The sequence below is a fragment of the Astatotilapia calliptera genome, chromosome 4 (assembly GCF_964374335.1).
Source record: "Astatotilapia calliptera chromosome 4, fAstCal68.1, whole genome shotgun sequence".
NCBI lineage: Eukaryota > Metazoa > Chordata > Actinopteri > Cichliformes > Cichlidae > Astatotilapia > Astatotilapia calliptera.
In genome coordinates, this window is record NC_137425.1 from 24940830 (window position 1) to 24961092 (window position 20263).

A 20263-nucleotide genomic window follows, 5' to 3' on the forward strand; every position below is an offset into this window, starting at 1 on the left:
CCTCCATCATTATTAAGTTAAGTGCTTTGAACGGTTAGTCATGCATCAAATCAAATTATCGCTTTCCCCCAACCTGGATCCATTTCAGTTCGCATACCGGTCGGTCAAAACGCTCAACCGATGATGGAATTTCAACTGCCCCTCACTCAGCCCTCACACATCTGAACACGAGAGACTCATATGTCAGAGTGCTGTTCATAGACTTCAGTTCAGCATTCAACACTGTCGTGGTTTTCGGTAGGGAAAGAGACGACACCTTGTAGAGCAAACAACTTCGACCTTTATTTGTCACTTCCGGTACCCAACACCTTTTCACCATAAAACCGGATATACTTAAACAGATAACACCACATCCTCCTTTCTCAGAAAACAACAACTTATTGAAACATTTACTGCGTAAGGGAAACTGTACTTTCGTTACTTCTTAGAACCTATTGCAGAAACATACAGTTGTGGTCAAAAGTTTACATACACTTGTAAAGAATATAATATAATGTCTCTACCGAGTGTCCCGTTATTTCTAAAACTCTGATTTTTCTCTGATAGAGTGATTGGAACAGATACTTCTTTGTCACAAAAAACATTCATGAAGTTTGGTTCTTTAATGACTTTATTATGGGTTAACAGAAAAAAGTGATCACATCTGCTGGGTCAGAAATATACATACAGCAGTGCTAATATTTGGTTACATGTCCCTTAGCCATTTTCACTTCAATTAGGTGCTTTTGGTAGCCATCCACAAGCTTCTGGTTGAATCTTTGACCACTCCTCTTGACAGAATTGGTGCAGTTCAGTTAAATTTGATGGCTTTCTGACATGGACTTGTTTCTTCAGCATTGTCCACGTTTTCAATGGGGTTTAAGTCAGGACTTTGAGAAGGCCATTCTAAAACCCTTATTCTAGCCTGATTTAGCAATTCCTTTACCACTTTTGATGTGTGTTTGGGGTCATTGTCCTGTTGGAACACCCAACTGCGCCCAAGACCCAACCTTCATGCTGATGATTTTAGGTTATGTTGAAGAATGTGAAGGTAATCCTCCTTCTTCATTGTCCCATTTACTCTCTGTAAATCACCAGTTCCATTGGCAGCAAAACAGCCCCACAGCATAATACTCCCACCACCATGCTTGATTGTAGGCATGGTGTTCTTGGGGCCAAAGGCCTCACCTTTTCTCCTCCAAACATATCGCTGGGCATTATGGCCAAAAAGCTCGATTTTTGTTTAGTCTGACCACAGAACTTTCCTCCAGAAGGTCTTATCTTTGTCCACATGATCAGCAGCAAACTTCAGTCGAGCCTTAAGGTGCCGCTTTTGGAGCAAGGGCTTCCTTCTTGCACGGCAGCCTCTCAGTCCATGGAGATGCAAAACACGTTTAACTGTGGACAATGACACCTGTGTTCCAGCAGCTTCTAATTCTTGGCAGATCTGCCTTTTGGTGATTCTTGGTTGACTCTTCATCCTCCTGACCAATTTTCTCTCAGCAGCAGGTGATAGATTGCATTCTCTTCCTGATCTTGGCAGTGATGAAACAGTGCCATGCACTTTATACTTACAAACAATTGTTTGCACTGTTGCTCTTGGGACATGCAGCTGCTTTGAAATGGCCCCAAGTGACTTTCCTGACTTGTTCAAGTCAATAATTCGCTTTTTCAGATCCATGCTGAGCTCCTTTGACTTTCCCATTGTAGCATTTGTGGGCGTTTGTATCCAATGAGCCCTATTTAACCTGTCTAAGAGAAGTCACCAGCTGTAGTCACTCATAATCACTCACAAGAAGTTAAGAGGCCATGCTATGAAGCTCAGTTCACTGACAACTTTCTAAGTCACCAAAATTGCTAATTCATGTTGCTGTATGTATAATTTTGACCCAGCAGATGTGATCACTTTTTTCTGTTAACCCATAATAAAGTCATTAAAGAACCAAACTTCATGAATGTTTTTTGTGACAAAGAAGTATCTGTTCCAATCACTCTATCAGAGAAAAATCAGAGTTTTAGAAATAACGGGACACTCAGTAGATCCATTATGTTATATTCTTTACAAGTGTATGTAAACTTTTGACCACAACTGTAGCTACTCTATTTTTAACTCAAGAAGCTTTGCTTTATTTAATCTCACAAGTTCAATCTTTGTGGTTTTACGACAACTCTGCCAGCTCTAGTTCTGACAAGACCTGGGACTTCTGTCTTGGGAGTCAGAGTTGTAGACGTCGATAGGTTGGGAGCTGGCAGGGTATTTTCTCTGGGACTGACGGGGGTAGATGGGGTCTGTAACTTTGGTGTGGACTCTGGCAATGGCTGGAGGTGACGTCTATTTCTCCTGATGGCTCCTGAAGGAGTCTCAACCATATAAGAGCGGGGTGTGGAGTGAGAGGAGATGACAGTCCCTTCACGCCTAGTGTCTGTAATCCACACTGGTTGCCCCGGTGCGAGTGGAGGAAGTTCAGTCGCCCGATGTCTCCTGTTGTACGCATCACTGTCCCTCGCCCTTCTCTCTCTCGCTTTTGCCAACACTGTATTCTTATTGGGCAGGCTGGGATTGAGTAGGGAAGGAAGCTGGGGAACTGGCGTGCGCAGTCTCCGTCCCATCAGTAGTTGCGCCGGGCTATATCCGTTAGCCAATGGTGTTGCTCTGTAAGCTAGAAGTGCAAGATATGGGTCTTTTGCCTTCTTTAGCAGGTTTTTCATAGTTTGGACATGACGCTCAGCCTCGCCATTGCTCTGTGCAAATCTAGGACTGCTTGTTACATGTCTGAACCCATAGGTTGCTGCAAAGTCTTTGAACTGTTGTCCTGAAAACTGAGGTCCGTTGTCAGTGTAGAAAAGCTCTGGAATTCCATGTCTGGAAAAGACAGATTTTAGGTGTACTATAACATCTTCCGATCTGGTGGGGGTAAGTTTGGCTATTTCCACGAATTTCGAGTAGTAGTCCACCAAAAGCACATAGTTGCTGTCATTGAGTGTAAAAAGGTCTGCACCAACTTTTTGCCATGGCCTCTCCGGGAGTTGGCTTGGCATTAAAGGTTGTACTGGGTTAGTACGCTCTTTGATGCAAATGGTGCAGTTTTTCACAAGTTCATTTATTTGCCCACTCAGACCAGGCCACCACACTGCCTCTCTGGCTCTCTCTCTGCATCTAGACATTCCCTGGTGCCCCTCATGTAGGACAGAGTGGCGCATAGCAGTGGGGATTACTAGTCTGGTGCCTTTCAGTAGCAGATTGTCATGTACAGTTAAGGTCTCTCTGTGTGGCCAATATGCTTTAATTGGGCCTATGAGATGGCTATATTCTGGCCAGCAGCTCTGACAAAAAGTCATGACCTCTGAACATATGCTGTCGGTTTTTAACTGTTCTTTTACCTGTGTGATGTATGTCGAGGTAGCAGGCATGCATTTGACAATTTCATCCACATAAATATTTGTGTCTTCCAGAAATTCGGCTGTAGCTTTTGAATCAGGGTCTTGGTTAATGGGTGCACGTGACAGTGCATCTGCTGTGAGGAGTGCTTTACCAGGAGTGTGTGAGATGGTGTAGCTGTACCTCATAAGCCTTAGGCGGAATCGTTGGATCCTGGGTGGAAGCTCGGTTAGGGCTTGCTGGCCTAACAGGCTGATGAGTGGCTTGTGGTCAGTCTCTAAGGAGAAGTGTCTCCCGATGAGGAAATCTTTGAATCTTTCACACCCCCATGTTAATCCAAGCGCCTCCTTCTCCACCTGTGCATACCTCTGTTCTGTTTCCGTTAAAGAACGAGACGCATATGCAACAGGTCTCCATTGCTCTCCCTCTTTTTGAAATAGGACTGCTCCCAGTCCATAGGAGGAAGCATCTGCAGACAGTTTTAACTCTTTGTTTGGGTCATAGAGTGCAAGAATGGGAGTTGACGTCAGATCGCCTTTCAGCTGCTTGAATGCTTTTTGCTGTGCGCAGCTCCAAACCCACTGATTTGGTTTACCTAATTGGTTTACCATCCCAAGAAAGCTGCGCATTTCACTGACGTTTGATGGCTCTTTCATTTCTGAGATTGCTCTAATTTTGTCTGGGTCAGGCTGCACTCCTTCCGCAGACAAGATGTGTCCAAGAAACTTCACTTCCTGTTTGCTCAGCTCACATTTCTGCATGTTTAGTGTGACGCCGGCCTCTTGAAGTTTACTGAGCACTGTGTGCAGTCTGGCATTGTGCTCCTGCTGATCCTGTCCCCAAATGAGAATATCATCCATGTGACAGACCACGCCTGGCAGCCCATTAAGGATTACTGACATTCTACGCTGAAAATGTTCTGGGGCAGACGCTATTCCAAAAGGAAGTCTGTTGAAGTAGAAGCGCCCAAAGGGTGTAATGAATGTCGTGTAGTGTGCTGACTCTGGTGACAATGGAACCTGCCAGAAGCCTCTGTTTGCGTCCAACTTGCTGAAGACTTTAGCTCCCGCCAGAGAACCTAGAGTCTGTTCAACCGAAGGCAGGATGTACTTTTCTCTGCACACTGCTTCGTTGAGGTGGGTGAGGTCAACACAAATACGTACTGAGTCGTTTTTTGCTGGCACCGGGACCATTCCTGCGCACCACTCCGTTGGTTCTTCTACTCTGCTGATTACTCCCATGGACTCCATTCTTTCCCGTTCCTGTTTCACTTTTCCTAACAGTGGAATGGGGACCCGTCTCGGTGTGGCCAGGGAAAAAGGCACAGCCTCAGGCTTCAACTTAATTGAATAAGGTTGTTGCATTAAGCCTAAACCCTGACACAGTTTCGGGTATTTTTCGTGCAGCACATTCATGTCAATACTGTCGGCTCTACACACTAGGTTCAGCTTGACACTCGCCGGCCTGCTTAACAGTGCTACGTGCAAATCTTTGATAATGTACACATTTTCCTGTATTCCCTGTTCACCTTTGCAAAGTGTTTCTCTGCTCATACCCAACACGTCAAGTGGGGAACCACTCGGACCAAACAACGGTCTATCTGGTTTGCATAACCCTGTCTCGTTCTGGTTTATGCTGTAAAACGTCTGGGCAGGGATAACAGATACGTCAGCTCCTGTGTCTATCTTAAATCTGACCTTGTGGTTTCTGATAGTGAGATCTGCATACCAAGGATCTGAGCCTACGTCTACAGAACCAAGAAACACGGGTGTAACATCGCTTTCTTCGGCTTCTATCACATGCACAGATTTAACAGATTTACACACTTTACTGAAATGACCTCTTTTACCACATGAGTGACAAAATACATCTTTCGCTCGGCATTGATCTTTACCATGTGCAGGGGTTTTCCCACACCTGTAGCATGATCTCCCATTAGATGTTTTGTCCTTTGATGTGTATTTGCGATCTCCACGGGGTTTGAACGTTGAATGCCTTTGTTCCTTGTGCTTAGCTGACACAGCGTCTATTTCCATTTTATTTTCCCCTCTGATGTCCGACTGCTGCTTCTTGATGGCTTCCGACTGCCTGGCTTGGTTAACCGCTTTCTCTAACGTCAAATCTTTGTCCATTTGAAGTCTCTCCGCTAGGCTGATGTCCTTCAGACCCACGACGAGGCGATCTCTTATTAACTCATCGTGCAGCGCACCATAACTGCAGTTTTCCGCTAAAGCGTAAAGTGCAGTGACAAACGAGTCTACAGTTTCATTAGCTTGCTGTGTTCTCTGATTAAAGCGGGCTCTCTCGTAGATAATGTTTTTTCTGGGAACAAAGTACATCTCCAAAGTGTCTCTTACTGCTTGATACTGCTGTCTCTGTATGTCAGATAACGCTTGTCCTCGGAGGATATCATCTGCTTCATCCCCCATGCAGTAGATGAGAGTGTTCACCTGGTTAGCCTCGGAGCTAAGGTGTAGGTTGCTTGCGAGTCGAAATCTTTCAAACATCCTTATCCATTTTTCCCAATGCTGTGGCTTCGAGAAATCGAACAGCTCGGGGGGCTGGATGGTGAAAGTGGCATTCGGGGGTAGGTTGGCGTTAGCATTGTAGCCGCCGTTAGCTCGCTGGTGGGGCGGTGGCGTGCGAGGCCGCGTAACTGTTGCGCTAGCTCCCGCTTCTTCGTCCGACATCTTTCGTCTCGAGAAAACTCTTTATCACTCCCAAAGTCGCTTGCTGTCACTCCCCGATGATAAGGCACTTACATCCATCCCACTTCTGACACCATGTCGTGGTTTTCGGTAGGGAAAGAGACGACACCTTGTAGAGCAAACAACTTCGACCTTTATTTGTCACTTCCGGTACCCAACACCTTTTCACCATAAAACCGGATATACTTAAACAGATAACACCACAAACACCATCATTCCCCAGCAACTCATTCACAAACTGGATCTGCTGGGGATCAGCACCTTGCTGTATAACGGGCTGCTAGATTTCTTGACAGGAAGACGGCAGACAGTACGGGTCGACAGCAACACCTCCAGCCCAAGAACACGGAATACGGGGGCTCCCCAAGGATGTGTGTTGAGCTCTGCTGACCCACGACGAGATCTACTACAGGGGTGAAGTTAACCATCTGGCAGAGTGGTACAGCAACAACAACCTGTCCCTGAATGTGGAGAAGACCAACAGCGACTCTACGTCCTCTGCAAACTGAGAAGCACAAGAGATTCAACCCCCATTATGAGCACCTTTTACAGAGGCACAGTTGAGAGTATCCTCACCAGCTGCATCACTGTGTGGTATGACTCCTGCATTGGGTTCTGCAGGAAAAAATGACGACGGCTAGTGAGAACAGCCGAGAGCATTGTGGGGACCTCTCTTGCCTCCCTCCCCAGGAGATCTACTGCACCTGCCTCATCTGGAAGGTCCTCTCCATTACAGGTGACTCCACTGGGGCTGGTTGACCTCTAGAAATTTTTATTAATATCTTTAAAATGATAGCAGCACAAATGAAAATTTTTGCAGCACAAACCAGCACAAACGTAGCACAAACGTTTGATACCACTTTTGTTTGATTTGGGTAATGTGGGGGGGCTGGTTGACCGCTGATGACCTCTAGAAATTTTTATTAATATCTATAAAATGATAGCAGCACAAACGAAAATTTTTGCAGCACAAACCAGCACAAACGTAGCACAAACGTTTGGCATCAATTTTGTTTAATTTGGGTAATGTGGGGGGGGGGGGGGGGGTTGACCTTTTGACCTTTACATTTTCATTAATATCTAGTAGCACAAACGAAAATTTTTGCAGCACAAACCAGCACAAACGTAGCATAAACGTTTGATACCACTTTTGTTGGATTTGAAGAAGGTGGGGGGGCCAACTTCACTCACATGCCGGTTCGAGTTCTGGCTCGGACAGTCTCGGTCGTTGTGTCCTTGGGCAAGACACTCCGCCTACTGGTGATGGCCAGAGGGGCCGATGGCGCAATATGGCTGCCTCGCTTCTGTCAGTCTGCCCCAGGGTAGCTGTGGCTACAACTGTAGCTTGCCTTCAGTGTATGAATGTGAGAGTGAATGAATAGTGGCTTTGTAAAGTGCTTTGAGGGGTCCCGAAAAGCGCTATATAAATGCAATCCATTATTATTATTAATTTATTTGTTAACTGGTTTTGGCTGTCTCCAGACAAGTCAAGAATATTTTGCTGACTCATTTTTTAAAATAATTGTTATTTAGGTTTAACATGACTTAAGCTTTCCATTTTAGTTAATGTTAAAATAATCTTTACTGTGATACCACCAGTTTTGCCCTTCAGTGGCTGAACCAGTTTTCATAAATATTATAGTTAGCTGTCTGAGTCTCTCTGGGTATCCGGTTGTTCAGTGATGACGCGACGAATCCTACTTCTAAAGTAGTCTGCGTTTAATATGGCTTTTGTGTTGTTAACATGTTTAATATACTGCAACAACATGGGAATAGAGCAGCTGCCAGAGAATTCAACATTAATGAATCAATGGTACAGAAGTGGAGGAAGCAAGAAGAATGAGTTTAATAAAGTTTGATTTATCTGACTGCTTTGTTTCGCTTAATGTGCCTTATAATCCCGTGCACCTTATGGTCCGAAAAATACGTACTGCACACTGTAGCTTAATGTTGCAAAGCACCTCTTTTTAACTTCAGTGGATATTATACATGGTTATGCTCAGGATATGTCAGCCCATTTCTACTGGAAATGCCTTTTGGTTAAACTTTCAGCAAGGAATTTGCATTTGCACTGTTAAATTTTTATATAGCTTTAATGTACATAAAAACCAGCTTCTTGTTTAAGTGAAAATAAATGCAAGGTTGTCTTTTTGTGCTAGTAATGTTGTGGAGTTGTATTTTGTCTCGCATCAATTATATCGTCAGTTATATCGTTATCGCAAATTTTCAAATATATATCGTGATAAATATTTTTGGCCATATCGCCCTGCTCTACTAGTAACTACACTCAGGTAGTAAACGGTTGTTTTTAAACTATGCTCAGTTGGTGGAAAGCGTGCCAAGAAAATATTCCCTACACCAGACCTTCCCAAAGTGTGGGGCCCGCCCCCTACGGGGGGCACAGAGCCATTGCAGGGGGGGCGCGGCATGAAAAGGGAAAAAAACAAAAAAAACAAAGCTTGGACACTGCTAGCACGGGGCGCCTACACAAACGCAAAGCAGGAGATGAAGCATATGTTTCCAAACCAACTTCATTCTAAGCCAAAGACTAGAAAATATGGTGAAGTATATCTTCCCTTCGGTTTCACCTGCACAAGTGCCGAGGTAGGTCTCTCCTGCAGAATTGGTTTTCCCTTTGTCGGGAGCAGCGCTGGGCTGTTCAAATCACGGACAAACAGTATCCCACATTCTTGATTTTTAGTTCACAAACACTTGTTGTAATGACTAACTACTCCTGACATTTTGGAGATGTTAGCTCTTTATACAGTAAAGTTACAGTGGGATACAAATAATATCAGGCCGTACCTGCCACGATTTGTTCCCCGTATCTAAATCACGGACAAACAGTATCCCACAGCTGTTTATATTTTTAAACCCATTTTGCGCAGAGAGGCATTTTTTTGAAAAATTTATTGATAGCAATGTTGAATATTATTACACAGGAAAAAAAACAATTACATGTAAAATAATTACACCGTGACGCCTCTGCCTTTGTAAATGGAGGGACAGTAACTGCGTGTTTATATGTAAGCGTGTAAAACCTGAAGATAGTCAGAGACAAAATACTGTTAATCTATCTGCCATTCTGCAATTCATCTCATGTAAACAATAACATGGCGCACAGCTGATGTGAAAAAAGGCACATACCTTTGACCTTGCGTGACGAACTCTGTATTCCTCGTCCACACGTAAATGAAAAAAATGAGTTATAAAAAATCTCAGTTTTCGGTGATTCGAAACGCCGTTTACATGTGGACAAAACAGCTGCGTTTTCAAAAATAACAGTGTAGGTGTGGACGTAGCGTAAAAGAGTTAGTAGTTTATTTTCTTACTACCTGCAGATTACTTGTATTTGCTTAATTGTTTACTAAATGTTTGAGGTGTGAAATAAACCACAATTGAGCAAAATATGTGTGTGTGTGGTTGGAGGATGTGTTAGTGCGTGCGTGTGTGTGTGCGGGGGGGGGGGGACATTTTTCTTGTAAAACAAAGGGGGGCCCAGCAAAAACAATTTGGGAACCACTGACCTAGAGAATCTGATAGCACTTCACCTTTGAACGTCATCGTGTGAAAACATATTCATCAGAGCCTCAAAAAGAAAACCTACAAACTTCAATTTTAAACAAGATTTAACAACAAAACAACTGAAACTACACTGAACATTTTTGGTGAGTACTTATATAGGTAGTTTTAAGGTCATTTGGTTCATACATCTTAATAATACACTAGACTCTTTCAAATCCCACAATTAGTTTTTCTTCAAAAATGTGCCTGAATCTTGTGTTTTACTGGGTCCTTCAACTTGAACACAAAGGAAAAAAAGGTCTGTTTAAGTTATTGAGATGTTGTTTAATGGAGCAGTAAAGTCAGGAATTCACAGGAAAAACCCAAGAATTTAATTAAAATTCAAAACAGATGATGCAGTGGCATTATGAGAAAGATTTACTTTAAAATATGCAGTATTTGAAAAAATCTGTAAGCAGTAACTTCCTTCACACAGCACACAGTTAGAGATGATTTAATCTCTTTCAGTGCATCATACCAACATCAGGTTATCACAGGAATGCAAGTAAAACTTGTACGTGCAGTGTACCTTTTTACTACTGCTGTTAAATAGTTCTCTCTGCATTATAGTTCAGCATAATCAGGTATTAAATCCCACAAGTCAGTATTTTAAATTTGTAACAGTTGTCGTTAGATTTTTATTGATAAAGGTGCTTGAACCTGTTGGATGCTTCAGGCTAATGAAAGAAAAACTGTTTAGTTTGCATGTTTCTGTGCTGTTTATCATTATTAGTCTTTGAAATGCTGGACTAAGTGTCAGTATTATGGATTTTTGTCCTTCTCCATCTCTCCACACAATCTACTGTATCAGTTGCCTGTAAACAACATCCCATCGGCAAAAACAGCAGCTGTTCTTCCAGCTCCTCCACCCCACAGCTGCGCTCCAAAGTAAGTTTCTCTGCTGCGTTTTCTCACTGACCTGCAGGTATCTGTCATTTATCTGCAGATGTGTGTGTGAATTATTAAAATCAGCCTCCTTTAATGATGTCGCCTTACATTCAGTTTCACAGCGTTACTCACGTTTTTAAAGTACTTTCCTCACAGTTGTACACGGTGGTAACACATGCTCTCACTCTGGGTTTTATTCCTGTTGAAGCAGCAAGCATCAAACCAAACAGGGTACAGACCAGGCTTACATTAAGAAGCCCCCAAATGCCTTCATGCTGTACCTTAAAGAGCAGAGGCCAAAGGTCAAAGCAGAGCTAAATATCAGTGACAGTGCAGCTGTGAATGCAGCTGTGGGAGAGAGAGTAAGTGTGTAACTCTGAATATATTTATGCATCTCTTAATGTTCTGTGCTCTTGTTTGTGCATGTGTACCAGCTGTCCTGTAGTTATTTGTAGTAGCAGTGTTTCTGTGTATTTATACGAGCTGACAGTGTGTTCTTGTGATCTTCTATCCACAGTGGAAGTCGCTCTCAAAGAAGGAGCAGAAAAAATATTTTGACGAGGCTGAAACACAAAGATGTCATCACGCCACAGAACATCCGAATTGGTCAACCAAAGAGAACTATGTATGTCCAAAGTGCCAACATACAGTTCATGCATGTGCCTTTCACTGCACTGAATGATGAAACAGTCACTGCAGAGAGTTTGTATCAGCTCAGGAAAATTCTGATGTGTTTGTTTTTAGGGCAAAAAGAGGAAGAGAGTCAGAGATCGCAACTGCAGCAAAGGTGAGAGAATATTTCGGGGAAAAAAGTCAAAAATCTATTAAAAAAGAACCATTGTGTTTTTGTTTGTGTCTTCTGAACCTTAAGAGGACGCTCAGCAGGCCAAAAAACCTTGTATGAGACCAAGTCAAACAGAGCCATCTTCTAATTCAGCGATGAAGGAACCACATCAGCTGGATAGAGTCTGGGTGTGCCAGCCACAGACACAGCCAGGTGTTAACACCCTAATCAATCAGAACACAGTACTGGTGCAAATGCCAAACACACTGAACCCGGTCAGTGTGCCTGTGTGAAAATGTATTAGTCCCTCCTGTAATAAAGTGAATTATTGTTTGCAAGATGATTTGTTCCACAATGGATTGTGTTGCTGCACGGACGTTTTAGAGTGGAACACAAGTAAGTCGGGGTTGGGCCAGATTGTTAGGCTGTATGTTATTGTTGTACATGGCAGAGGGTCAATCTGAGTGGCATGACTTCTTAATAAACCTTACTACCCCGTTGGGTAGGAAATAGATATTCTGGAGTCAGTCGTGAATGAGACCAGAATATAACACCTCCTGCCTCTCACCCGGAGTCCCCTCCATTCACACCACTGATCTCCTCTACCGCACCAAGTTCCTCAAACAGAATCACCCTGAGCCCGTCTCCTTCCCCACACAGTCTCAGCATCACTCCTCTCAGTGGGAAATTCCCTAGACTGGTCCTCAAGAAAATCAAACCAACCCTCATGGATTCATTTCCATCATAGGCCTCCTCTGCTCCAATCATTCCACTCCAGACCGAGGCCTCCTCATTTTGTTAATGCAACACACGTGCATTAACAAAATAAAGGCACCGGGGCAGAGATGAAAGTCACTACTGAGCCTTTTAGGCGTCCTTCTGTTTTTATGTTTCTGTTTTTATGTGTCTTTATTATTTACATGTGTTTTTGCTGCTTTGACATATTAAAATGTAATCTGTAAAACTGTCCACTGAAATGTTACCTTAATGTCATTAAAGATTCTCTGTATTTAACATTAAAAAGTATGTTAGATTATGTACTGATAGAAATTCACAGTCTCCAGATTTGTCCAGAGTGCAGCAGACTGATCTACTCATTACGTTGAAAGCATACCTCTGATTGATCTCCCATTATGAGACTCTACTGTTTGCTGGCTGTTCCTGTAGTAAGGATATAAACTATAAACACAACTTTTAATGGTAGAGCCTCTTATATACAACTACTTCAGCCGTTACAAAAATTGTTGTTAGGAAGACACTGATTTAACTTCACAGTAATTGGAAAGGCTTAAGTTTGCAGTGCTGTTGAACTGCTGAAGTAAGATATTTTCCTCAAGGCACTTACACCAGTCACCCATTAACAATGAAACTATGGATGGGTGACATTTCTAAAATTGATAAACTTGTTCAAATACAATGTTAAAATGCTGGAACATAACAAACGAGCTCATAGCATTGAGACAGGGTCCAAACATTAAAGTTATAAACTGATCCCCATGTCACTGAGTGAAATAAGGATTTGATCCCCTACAACCCAACAAGAATTCTGGCTGCCACAGATGTGTTTTGTGCCTGTGGTTTTATTTATATATAAATATATACGGTGGCCCCTAGAGACAAAGCACGTACAAACTCCAAAGCACATACAAACTGTATCCCAATTGGGTCTGCAGCCTTAAAAGCTGCATTTTAAGGCCGATTACGATTATTACGTAATCGTTACGATTATTTATTTCGGTGTTCTTTTTTCCCCTGAGATGTCATACACTTTGGATTCTAGCCAATCATTTTACCTTTGCAAGCGTAGTAGGCGGGCCCAGGTACGTACTTTCTTTTAGAGCAGAGCTACAGATTAAAAATGCCCAAGGCGAAGCGGTCAAAAGTCTGGCTGTACTTCACAGCAAAAGATGCAAACTCTGCAACAAGTTCTTTAAGGTGATACTGTGCAAATGAGGTAACACCTCGAATCTGATAAAATGCCTGGCGACACATAGCGGGGGGTTTTTAAGCCGAGAAATGCACCGTATTTGATAGCTTGCTGCAAGACCGAGCACATCTTCTGCGGGTGTGGTGCCTGTTATCGGAACCGGAGTTAGCAACATCCCCCAAGAACCCGAAGAGGAGAGTCAGTGTAGCAGAAATGATGACGGATGATGATGGCAGCAGCAGCCGTTCTTCTCTGGGTGAGTCGCTTAATGTTGTTCGTGTGTAATTTACGTTGAGTAGGCTAACCACATGATTAAATTAATGCATGTAAGGTGAACTAGCAAACACCATCATAAGCACCGGTTCAAGCACCGGCACCGTTTCAAAAGTACCGGTTTGGTACTGTGGGATTATAATATTATTTTATGCCATGTTAGACCCCTAATTAAAGATTGTGAATTATTATGTAGTTTTAGTTTGCATTATTCTCCTGAATTAGAAGAAGGTGATAACTATTGCATTTGTTAAACTGATTTGCATTACATTAGACTGCTGATTTATTGTGGATGAATGATATTGTTTTATGATGCATTATACTGCTGAGTTATAAGAAATACTGTTCGCAGAAAGTCATCGCCTTATTTGTCTGATTAGAAGAGAACAGAACATACTGGAGTTTTCTGCCCCATCTCAGCAGGAGCAGATAAACAGGGAGCCAAGGTCGTAGCTTAGGTGCCGTGTGAGAGAAAGAATGTGAATGTTTAGGCTTTTATGATTAGGTGGGGGCCACTAAAGGCTATAAGAGTTTGATCAATGCTCCACCATTTTGAGATCTGATACTGTCTGCGTACGGTGTCCATCTCCCACGCGTGTGATCATTAAAATCATTGTTTGACTCAACCCGGCCGGACCAGTGTTGTTATTGTGGTTTTTCCTCTTGTATCCATCCCCAATATTTGAATCCGTAACAGTACTGGTATCGGATAAAACTTAAACGATACCCATCCCAAGTCATGAGTGATATCAAGTCATTTTTGAAACAGAAAGAAGATTCCTGTTACAAGGTTGAAGCTGCAATCCGTTTTTCTGACTTTATACATTGTTTATTGATTCAGGTAAAGCGTGTCCTTTTTTAGAGAGATCTGACCAAGAGAGCAGGAGACATGGTAGAAAATAAATCATAATAGAATTTTTTAAAAGGATTGACTATAATGTAGAACACAAGAGTAGGTAAAATCACGCAGTTATAAGTTGCAAAACAGTTAATTTCTTTATGTTATCTGTACTTACTTATTGGTAACTACAGTTCTGCTCCACCCCAGCAACCACATCCTAGTTTTAACAGGTAACAAAGCCGTTTCTACTGCGTTTATACAGTAGAATGACTGTGTCGATTGCTTTGAAGTGTCTTTGGTCTGGTTTTCAGCTGCTCTGTGTCAACACTAAAAAGAAAAGATTGTATGTCTGTCCTAAACAGGAAAGGGATTCATGTAAGTGTGTGGGACTAATGTTTTCATTGTTAACTGTTAACTGCGTGACAGTGCATTTCAGGGCATGTTACGAAGTAATGCAAAAGTAATAAAACAAGCACAGTAACAAATGACTTTCTCTGGCAGTATCATACTGCATTATGTTCAAGATGGGCAATGAGTAAATGCATTACTTTTTTTGAGTACTCCATCAATGTAGATGTGACATTTCTAGAGAGAAGAAGAACCAACACAAACACAGCAGAGTTCTGTAATATCTGTTTTTATTAGAGAAATAATGTTATCATAGAGCTAATAGTAGTAAATAATAGAGCAATAGAGCATGCTCATCCTCCAGGGGTGGGGGGGTTTACTTTTGCATTGTAATTTGCAATATAATGAATGAATACATTCAAATAGTCTGAACAAAAGGCTTAACTATATTTACAGCACTCCAATATAACAAACTGTAAGCTTGTTTTTGCCTTGCCTGAGTGACACATATGCAAATATGACATTAACCCAGTATGCTTTGTGTATCAGTTTACTGAGCAATGACTCATGAAACTGGAGATGAGCAAATATATTTATTTCTGCACCCTTTTATCGTTCAATGTGTAATTTACTGCCGCTGTGATTTATTCAGAAATTGTGCAATCCCGTTATGCATAAAACATGCAATATATTTTATGTACAAACCTTCATTTTAACATTACGCATCCAAAATTTTCTGAGTATAATGATAACAGTTTCAAAGTGCATGGGGTGTTCTGTAACTTGCCAGAGCAAAAAAAAAAAACAAACAAAAGCTCGGACAACACAATCTCTCCCAGTCTGTTTCCTAATAATCTGATAGAAGTCATTCATGTTTGGCTTTGTCATCCATAGAAACAAGCTGCATTTACCCCTGTCACCTTTCTCTGCCAGTTTGAGAAAATGCCATTTTTTTTACCGGTTGACCATAAGACACAGACAAAGGTAACAGGAGGCTATTTCTTATTTCTACGGGGCCATATCAGCCCTGGTGCTCATCATTTACAGCATTTCCTCTTCTCAACGTGCAGCACTCTGTTGCAGCGTGGGCAGGTGTGGTAAGCATCCTTGAATCTCTTCATGAAGAACGGAATCAGGCAGCAGCAAAGGACTAACCTGCAACACACACACACAGAAGGTTAGAGTCGTGCTATCATACAGCAGATGAGATCATTCTTTATTACATTTTTACATGCATATACAGACATGAAAAGAAAGAACGTTTCCACTTCATCCTTTGAAGTGTGCTGTATGCAGTGTATTTACAATAGATAAAATTGATAAAAATCAAGTAACAGAGTTGAACAAAGAAGATCTGTGTTCAAAAGCCTTGGGGCGCTAAAAAGAAGCTAACTGATTAAAACCACTCACCCACAGCAAATGAAGAGTAAACACATGAGCCAGGCGTACGTTCCTGCCTTGTAGGTGACATTGGTCATAACCTGTTGCTGGCAGGAAGCGCAGGTCGTCATGCCGGACTCAGTCCCCAGTCCCATGTCGTAGCTTACAAACTTTTTTTTGCCTTCTCCAGAGTCCAAACCTTGACCTGCGCCTCCCCCTCCGCCGGTGTACACTGAGAGAAGACAGGAAACACGCAAAACAATGAACAACAGTATGTTTACCTTAAATCTTCTAAAAAGTGTGAGACTCAGGTGTGAGAAGAATACCTGGCGTGACAGATTGCTGTGTCTGCGTGGAGGGTGGGGTGAAAGGAGTGTGGGGGTGGTAAACTCTCACGCCATCACCTTGACTTTCTACTGGACCATATGAAGAGGAAAAGGGAAAGAATCAAGCTGGTGAGGAGATGACGATAATGATCATGAATATTGACTGAGCATGTGTGAGCTGTGGGCTTACCCGGTATGATGTAGGGAGGGGGTTCCTTTTTTCCGTCTGCACTCATTTTGCTGCAAAGAAACAAAAAGGACTGTAATGAAGGGTGCGGTCAGGGCCAAATACCTGAGATCTCTCCTGTGATTCTGCTTTCCCTTTTTCTTTCCAATGCTCAAGACAAATGCAATGCTGCTTTGTGCCACCAGAGGGAACCAAAGCCTTGGCGATTGAACTGAAACATTGCCGGTTCGGTCACCATGAAAATGTCTCTCATTCCTGTCTGACACATATCTAGCCCTTCATTGTAGGGACCTTTCATGTGAGCAGCTTTTGGGAAACGCCTAGGAGCGTCTGAGTGCCAGTTGGACTGTTTCAGGTGTGGCTGCTCACAGAAACTTCTTTCTGGCCTCCTTCTAAAAGAAAATCCTTGGAATTGCATTAGTGCTTTGTTTTCCCATTTCATGTATAATATCAGGCTACCAGAGAAATTACATTACTGACTTAAATGCAACATAAACCCAAAGATATTTGTTGAATTAATTAATGTTTCATTCGTTTGTACGGCTGAAATGTTACTCGTAAGGCATTTCGTGTGCACAGCTTTCTATATGTACTTGATAAAAGTATATGTATCATATGTGACAATCTTATATATGTAGTAGCAGTAGGAAATAAATAACAGTGGAATCTACTGCTTGGATAATTTGATTGTATACTCTGAGATGATACTGAAATTCAGACTTTAATACTTTAAAAACAGATGTTGAGACTAACAAACTTTGAGTGAAGTCTTTCTAATTATATTATAACAAAACGCTTCCACGTGTGAAGCAGGTGCCATCCCCCAAGGTACATGCCAAAAGGTAAAGAAATCCAACGCTGGCTCTGATATTTAAAGTATTAGATTGTATGAGTTACATGGATGCTGTGTGCCAGGTGTAACACAACCTTATTGTGATTATTTATATATTTCATGAGCGTGTAGAGCACGTGCGACATAATCATCTCCGATACACACTGCTGGTATCCAAAAAGTGCTCCTGGTGTCTCCGACCAGTGACCAGTGTCGGCTGCGATGATAAGACGAGCCAGAGGAAGTGGAGATAAATGATAAGATAAGCTAAGAGAATGTGAACATAGATTGAGTAAAAGTCAAAATCAGAGCTGAAATATCTGCCAAAAAGCATCACTGTCCAATCAGTCGTTATATCAATATCAATCTAAAGCTCAGAGATAGGATGTGAAAAATCATTTGATGTTACATCATTTAAACATAATCTGTATTCTTATGATAGAAGGCACAAATGTGATGCCGCATGGCTCACAGCATAAAAAATGTCTGTTTGTTTCCGGTGTTATCTGGACACCTCTCCCTCTGGAAGAGCATGCTGTAATTTAAATGTGTCCATATACAGCTGCCAGACGTATTTTATAGATTTGGATGTTTGCCTGTAAAATTTAATCCACTCTACAGAGTCATTCCCAAACTGAACACATTCATTTATTCACTCTATTACATCCTCACTGTGCTTCTGAAGCTCCAGCAGTGTGAGAAAGGCCCTTTGACAGTCAGAAGTCATGTGACTGGTTTGATGGAGGATCACAGAGCTTAAAGTATACTCGCGCGTTCCTCTCTGCGTTCAGCTTGTTTCCTTTTGTCTCACTTTTCTCGTTTCTCTCTTTCCACACAGACATGCACAATAACTGGGCGCTACCTTGATCAACCATTCATTCTCTGAATGGTTTTCTGTTTCTCTTACACAAACAGCCTTGTTTCCCTCACTACATTTGCAGCACACTAGCCTAACCTTAACCAAGATACGTCACCCTAAAATGTATTATTTACATTATTGGGTCTTGCTTAATGTCTCCACCTGCTACACCAGCCTAGGTAAGTCCGATTCAGAACAGAAGCTGATCGACCGCTTTATCGTTGTGTCACACATAGACATTGAGAACTTGTATACACCCATATGATGGCGCAGGAATGCGACTGAGCTGCATGCTTCCCTCTGGGTGTGCCAGCCAAAACTGTTACAACACCCTCTGAATTTGGTCGTGAGAGAGCAGGATTTTTATTGTGGTTTTTTTTTTTGCAGAAATACAATATGTTTGATGACTGTTAACAAGGAGCAGTAACGTTATCTAATGTGCTGCTTTTTCTCTTGCTGGATCTCTGTGCTCGGAATAGCCGGTGGCACATTAATTGGATAAAGTTCTTCCCAGAAGCTTCCCAGAGTTCTTTCCCTTCACATAAGGACCATTTAGCATGGGATGTACGTATGCTTTTGGGGGGAAAAGGAAATTCATGGAAATTAAGCAGGTAGGTTTTAGGTAAATATGCAGTGCAGTCTTGGGCTTATGATGAGTTCAGTGAAACTGAATGAGATGCAGAGTAGAACTTTTTGTTACATATGAGTTAACACCCTGCTGTAGGCGTGGCTTCACCGAGACTCTGGTGCTGGTCAAACCTGTGTCTCCATGTGAGAGAGGGAGGGAACTTTGTTTTTCATTTTTTTCCATGATGCATTTCAGTATTCAGCTGATGAATCAGTGGGCAGTTTAAATCTGGAAATTCCCTGATTAAACAATCATCACATTATCTGACCTTGATTTTCAGTTCACCTTTGATAATCAGCCAAAACAATCACAGAAATCCCCTAAAAGCAATTTGAAAATGAAATACTTGGATACAGAACAAATGTATATATTTATTTACAACAACATGAAGGAACTTTTTCACTATGTGCACATGCATGTCCTTTCACTGCATTCAAAATGCAATCTTTTACATTGTTTACATGTCAGCCATAGCAACTGCTGCAAAGACCGTCCTCACTCTCACTCTGGATCAGTTACTTATGATGGTTTTTCAAGACCCAGCTGAAGTACGTCAAGAAATCTAAAACGTAACACCTGAAATTTTACCCATGAAGATGATTTGAATCCTACACCAGGCCCCGTCTCTGTCAAATGCGCTAAGTTATAGTCTAATTCAATGTCCCTGCAGGTCCAGAATGTAAGTCAGTCAGACAGTAATGTTCATGGTAAATCCTGAATTAAAGCGTTTAGAGTGAACCCTTTTTTTGTAAAGGTGCAGTGTAACACACCTTTATAGCTGCATTATGCTGCACAACCTCAGTCTTTGAAGTAACAACATAAAAGTCAAGAAAACGTTGGCAGATTAGCAGAAACATGCGCATAAATAAAAATCAATATTGGCTCCTGTGTATTTCTGTTCCCTTGTGTGATTTATGCAATGTTTGAATTTTAATCATGTGATATTTGATTTCCAATTGGTCTCTTTTGTGCGATATAACTCACTTTAAATTCACTTGTCAGAAAATCCCAAACCTGGCTTTCTTATTCTTGTCGTGTCCTTTTATGTCTTCAGTTTTCAATTCTTTGAATCCTTCCCATTAAAATAACCAAACCCGATTCTCCACTCCGTCAGCCTGAACACAGTTCGTTGTTCTCTTCCTATAACACACAAACGTCTGGCAGACTTACCTTGGCTGGGTTGTTGTCAAAATGCAGAGATGAGCTTGTTGCTGATGCAGAGTCCAGACAGATTCTGGTTAAGATCTCCACCTGTCCCTCTACCTGTAGGTGAACCTCTCCCAACACACCCAAAGCTCCACCTCCACCATTTTAACCACGAACATGCTGTGGTGATGAGTCACTCCATGGTTTTGATTGT

The 20263-nt window shown here is 42.0% G+C and overlaps 1 protein-coding gene across 3 annotated transcripts; it reads right to left on the reverse strand.

The window, feature by feature from the left end:
- Nucleotides 1-14964: 14964 nt before the first annotated feature.
- On the reverse strand, nucleotides 14965-20263 carry litafd (LITAF domain containing). 3 transcript variants are annotated; one of them, XM_026165648.2, is made up of 5 exons: nucleotides 20074-20263; nucleotides 16588-16637; nucleotides 16398-16484; nucleotides 16102-16303; nucleotides 14965-15846 (listed from the first exon to the last, which is right to left on the reverse strand). In XM_026165648.2, the coding sequence occupies exons 2-5, from the start codon at nucleotides 16631-16633 to the stop codon at nucleotides 15729-15731; spliced, it is 453 nt and encodes a 150-aa protein (XP_026021433.1). In that variant the 5' UTR covers nucleotides 16634-16637; nucleotides 20074-20263; the 3' UTR covers nucleotides 14965-15728. The 3 variants fall into 3 exon arrangements, with proteins under 3 accessions (XP_026021433.1, XP_026021432.1, XP_080157106.1); XM_026165647.2 differs by having other exon boundaries at nucleotides 16398-16487; nucleotides 20074-20216; XM_080300980.1 differs by lacking the exon at nucleotides 20074-20263 and adding an exon at nucleotides 19888-20062.

What these genes read in the sequence shown, in the direction of transcription:
- litafd (XM_026165647.2), bottom strand. Translation starts at nt 16,633, where the DNA reads ATGAGTGCAGACGGAAAAAAGGAACCCCCTCCCTACATCATACCGG. An exon ending in CCCTCCCTACATCATACCGG is followed by an intron (nt 16,488 to 16,587) that starts GTAAGCCCACAG and finishes CATATGGTCCAG; the next exon opens with TAGAAAGTCAAGGTGATGGC. An exon ending in TTACTCTTCATTTGCTGTGG is followed by an intron (nt 15,847 to 16,101) that starts GTGAGTGGTTTT and finishes TGTGTGTTGCAG; the next exon opens with GTTAGTCCTTTGCTGCTGCC.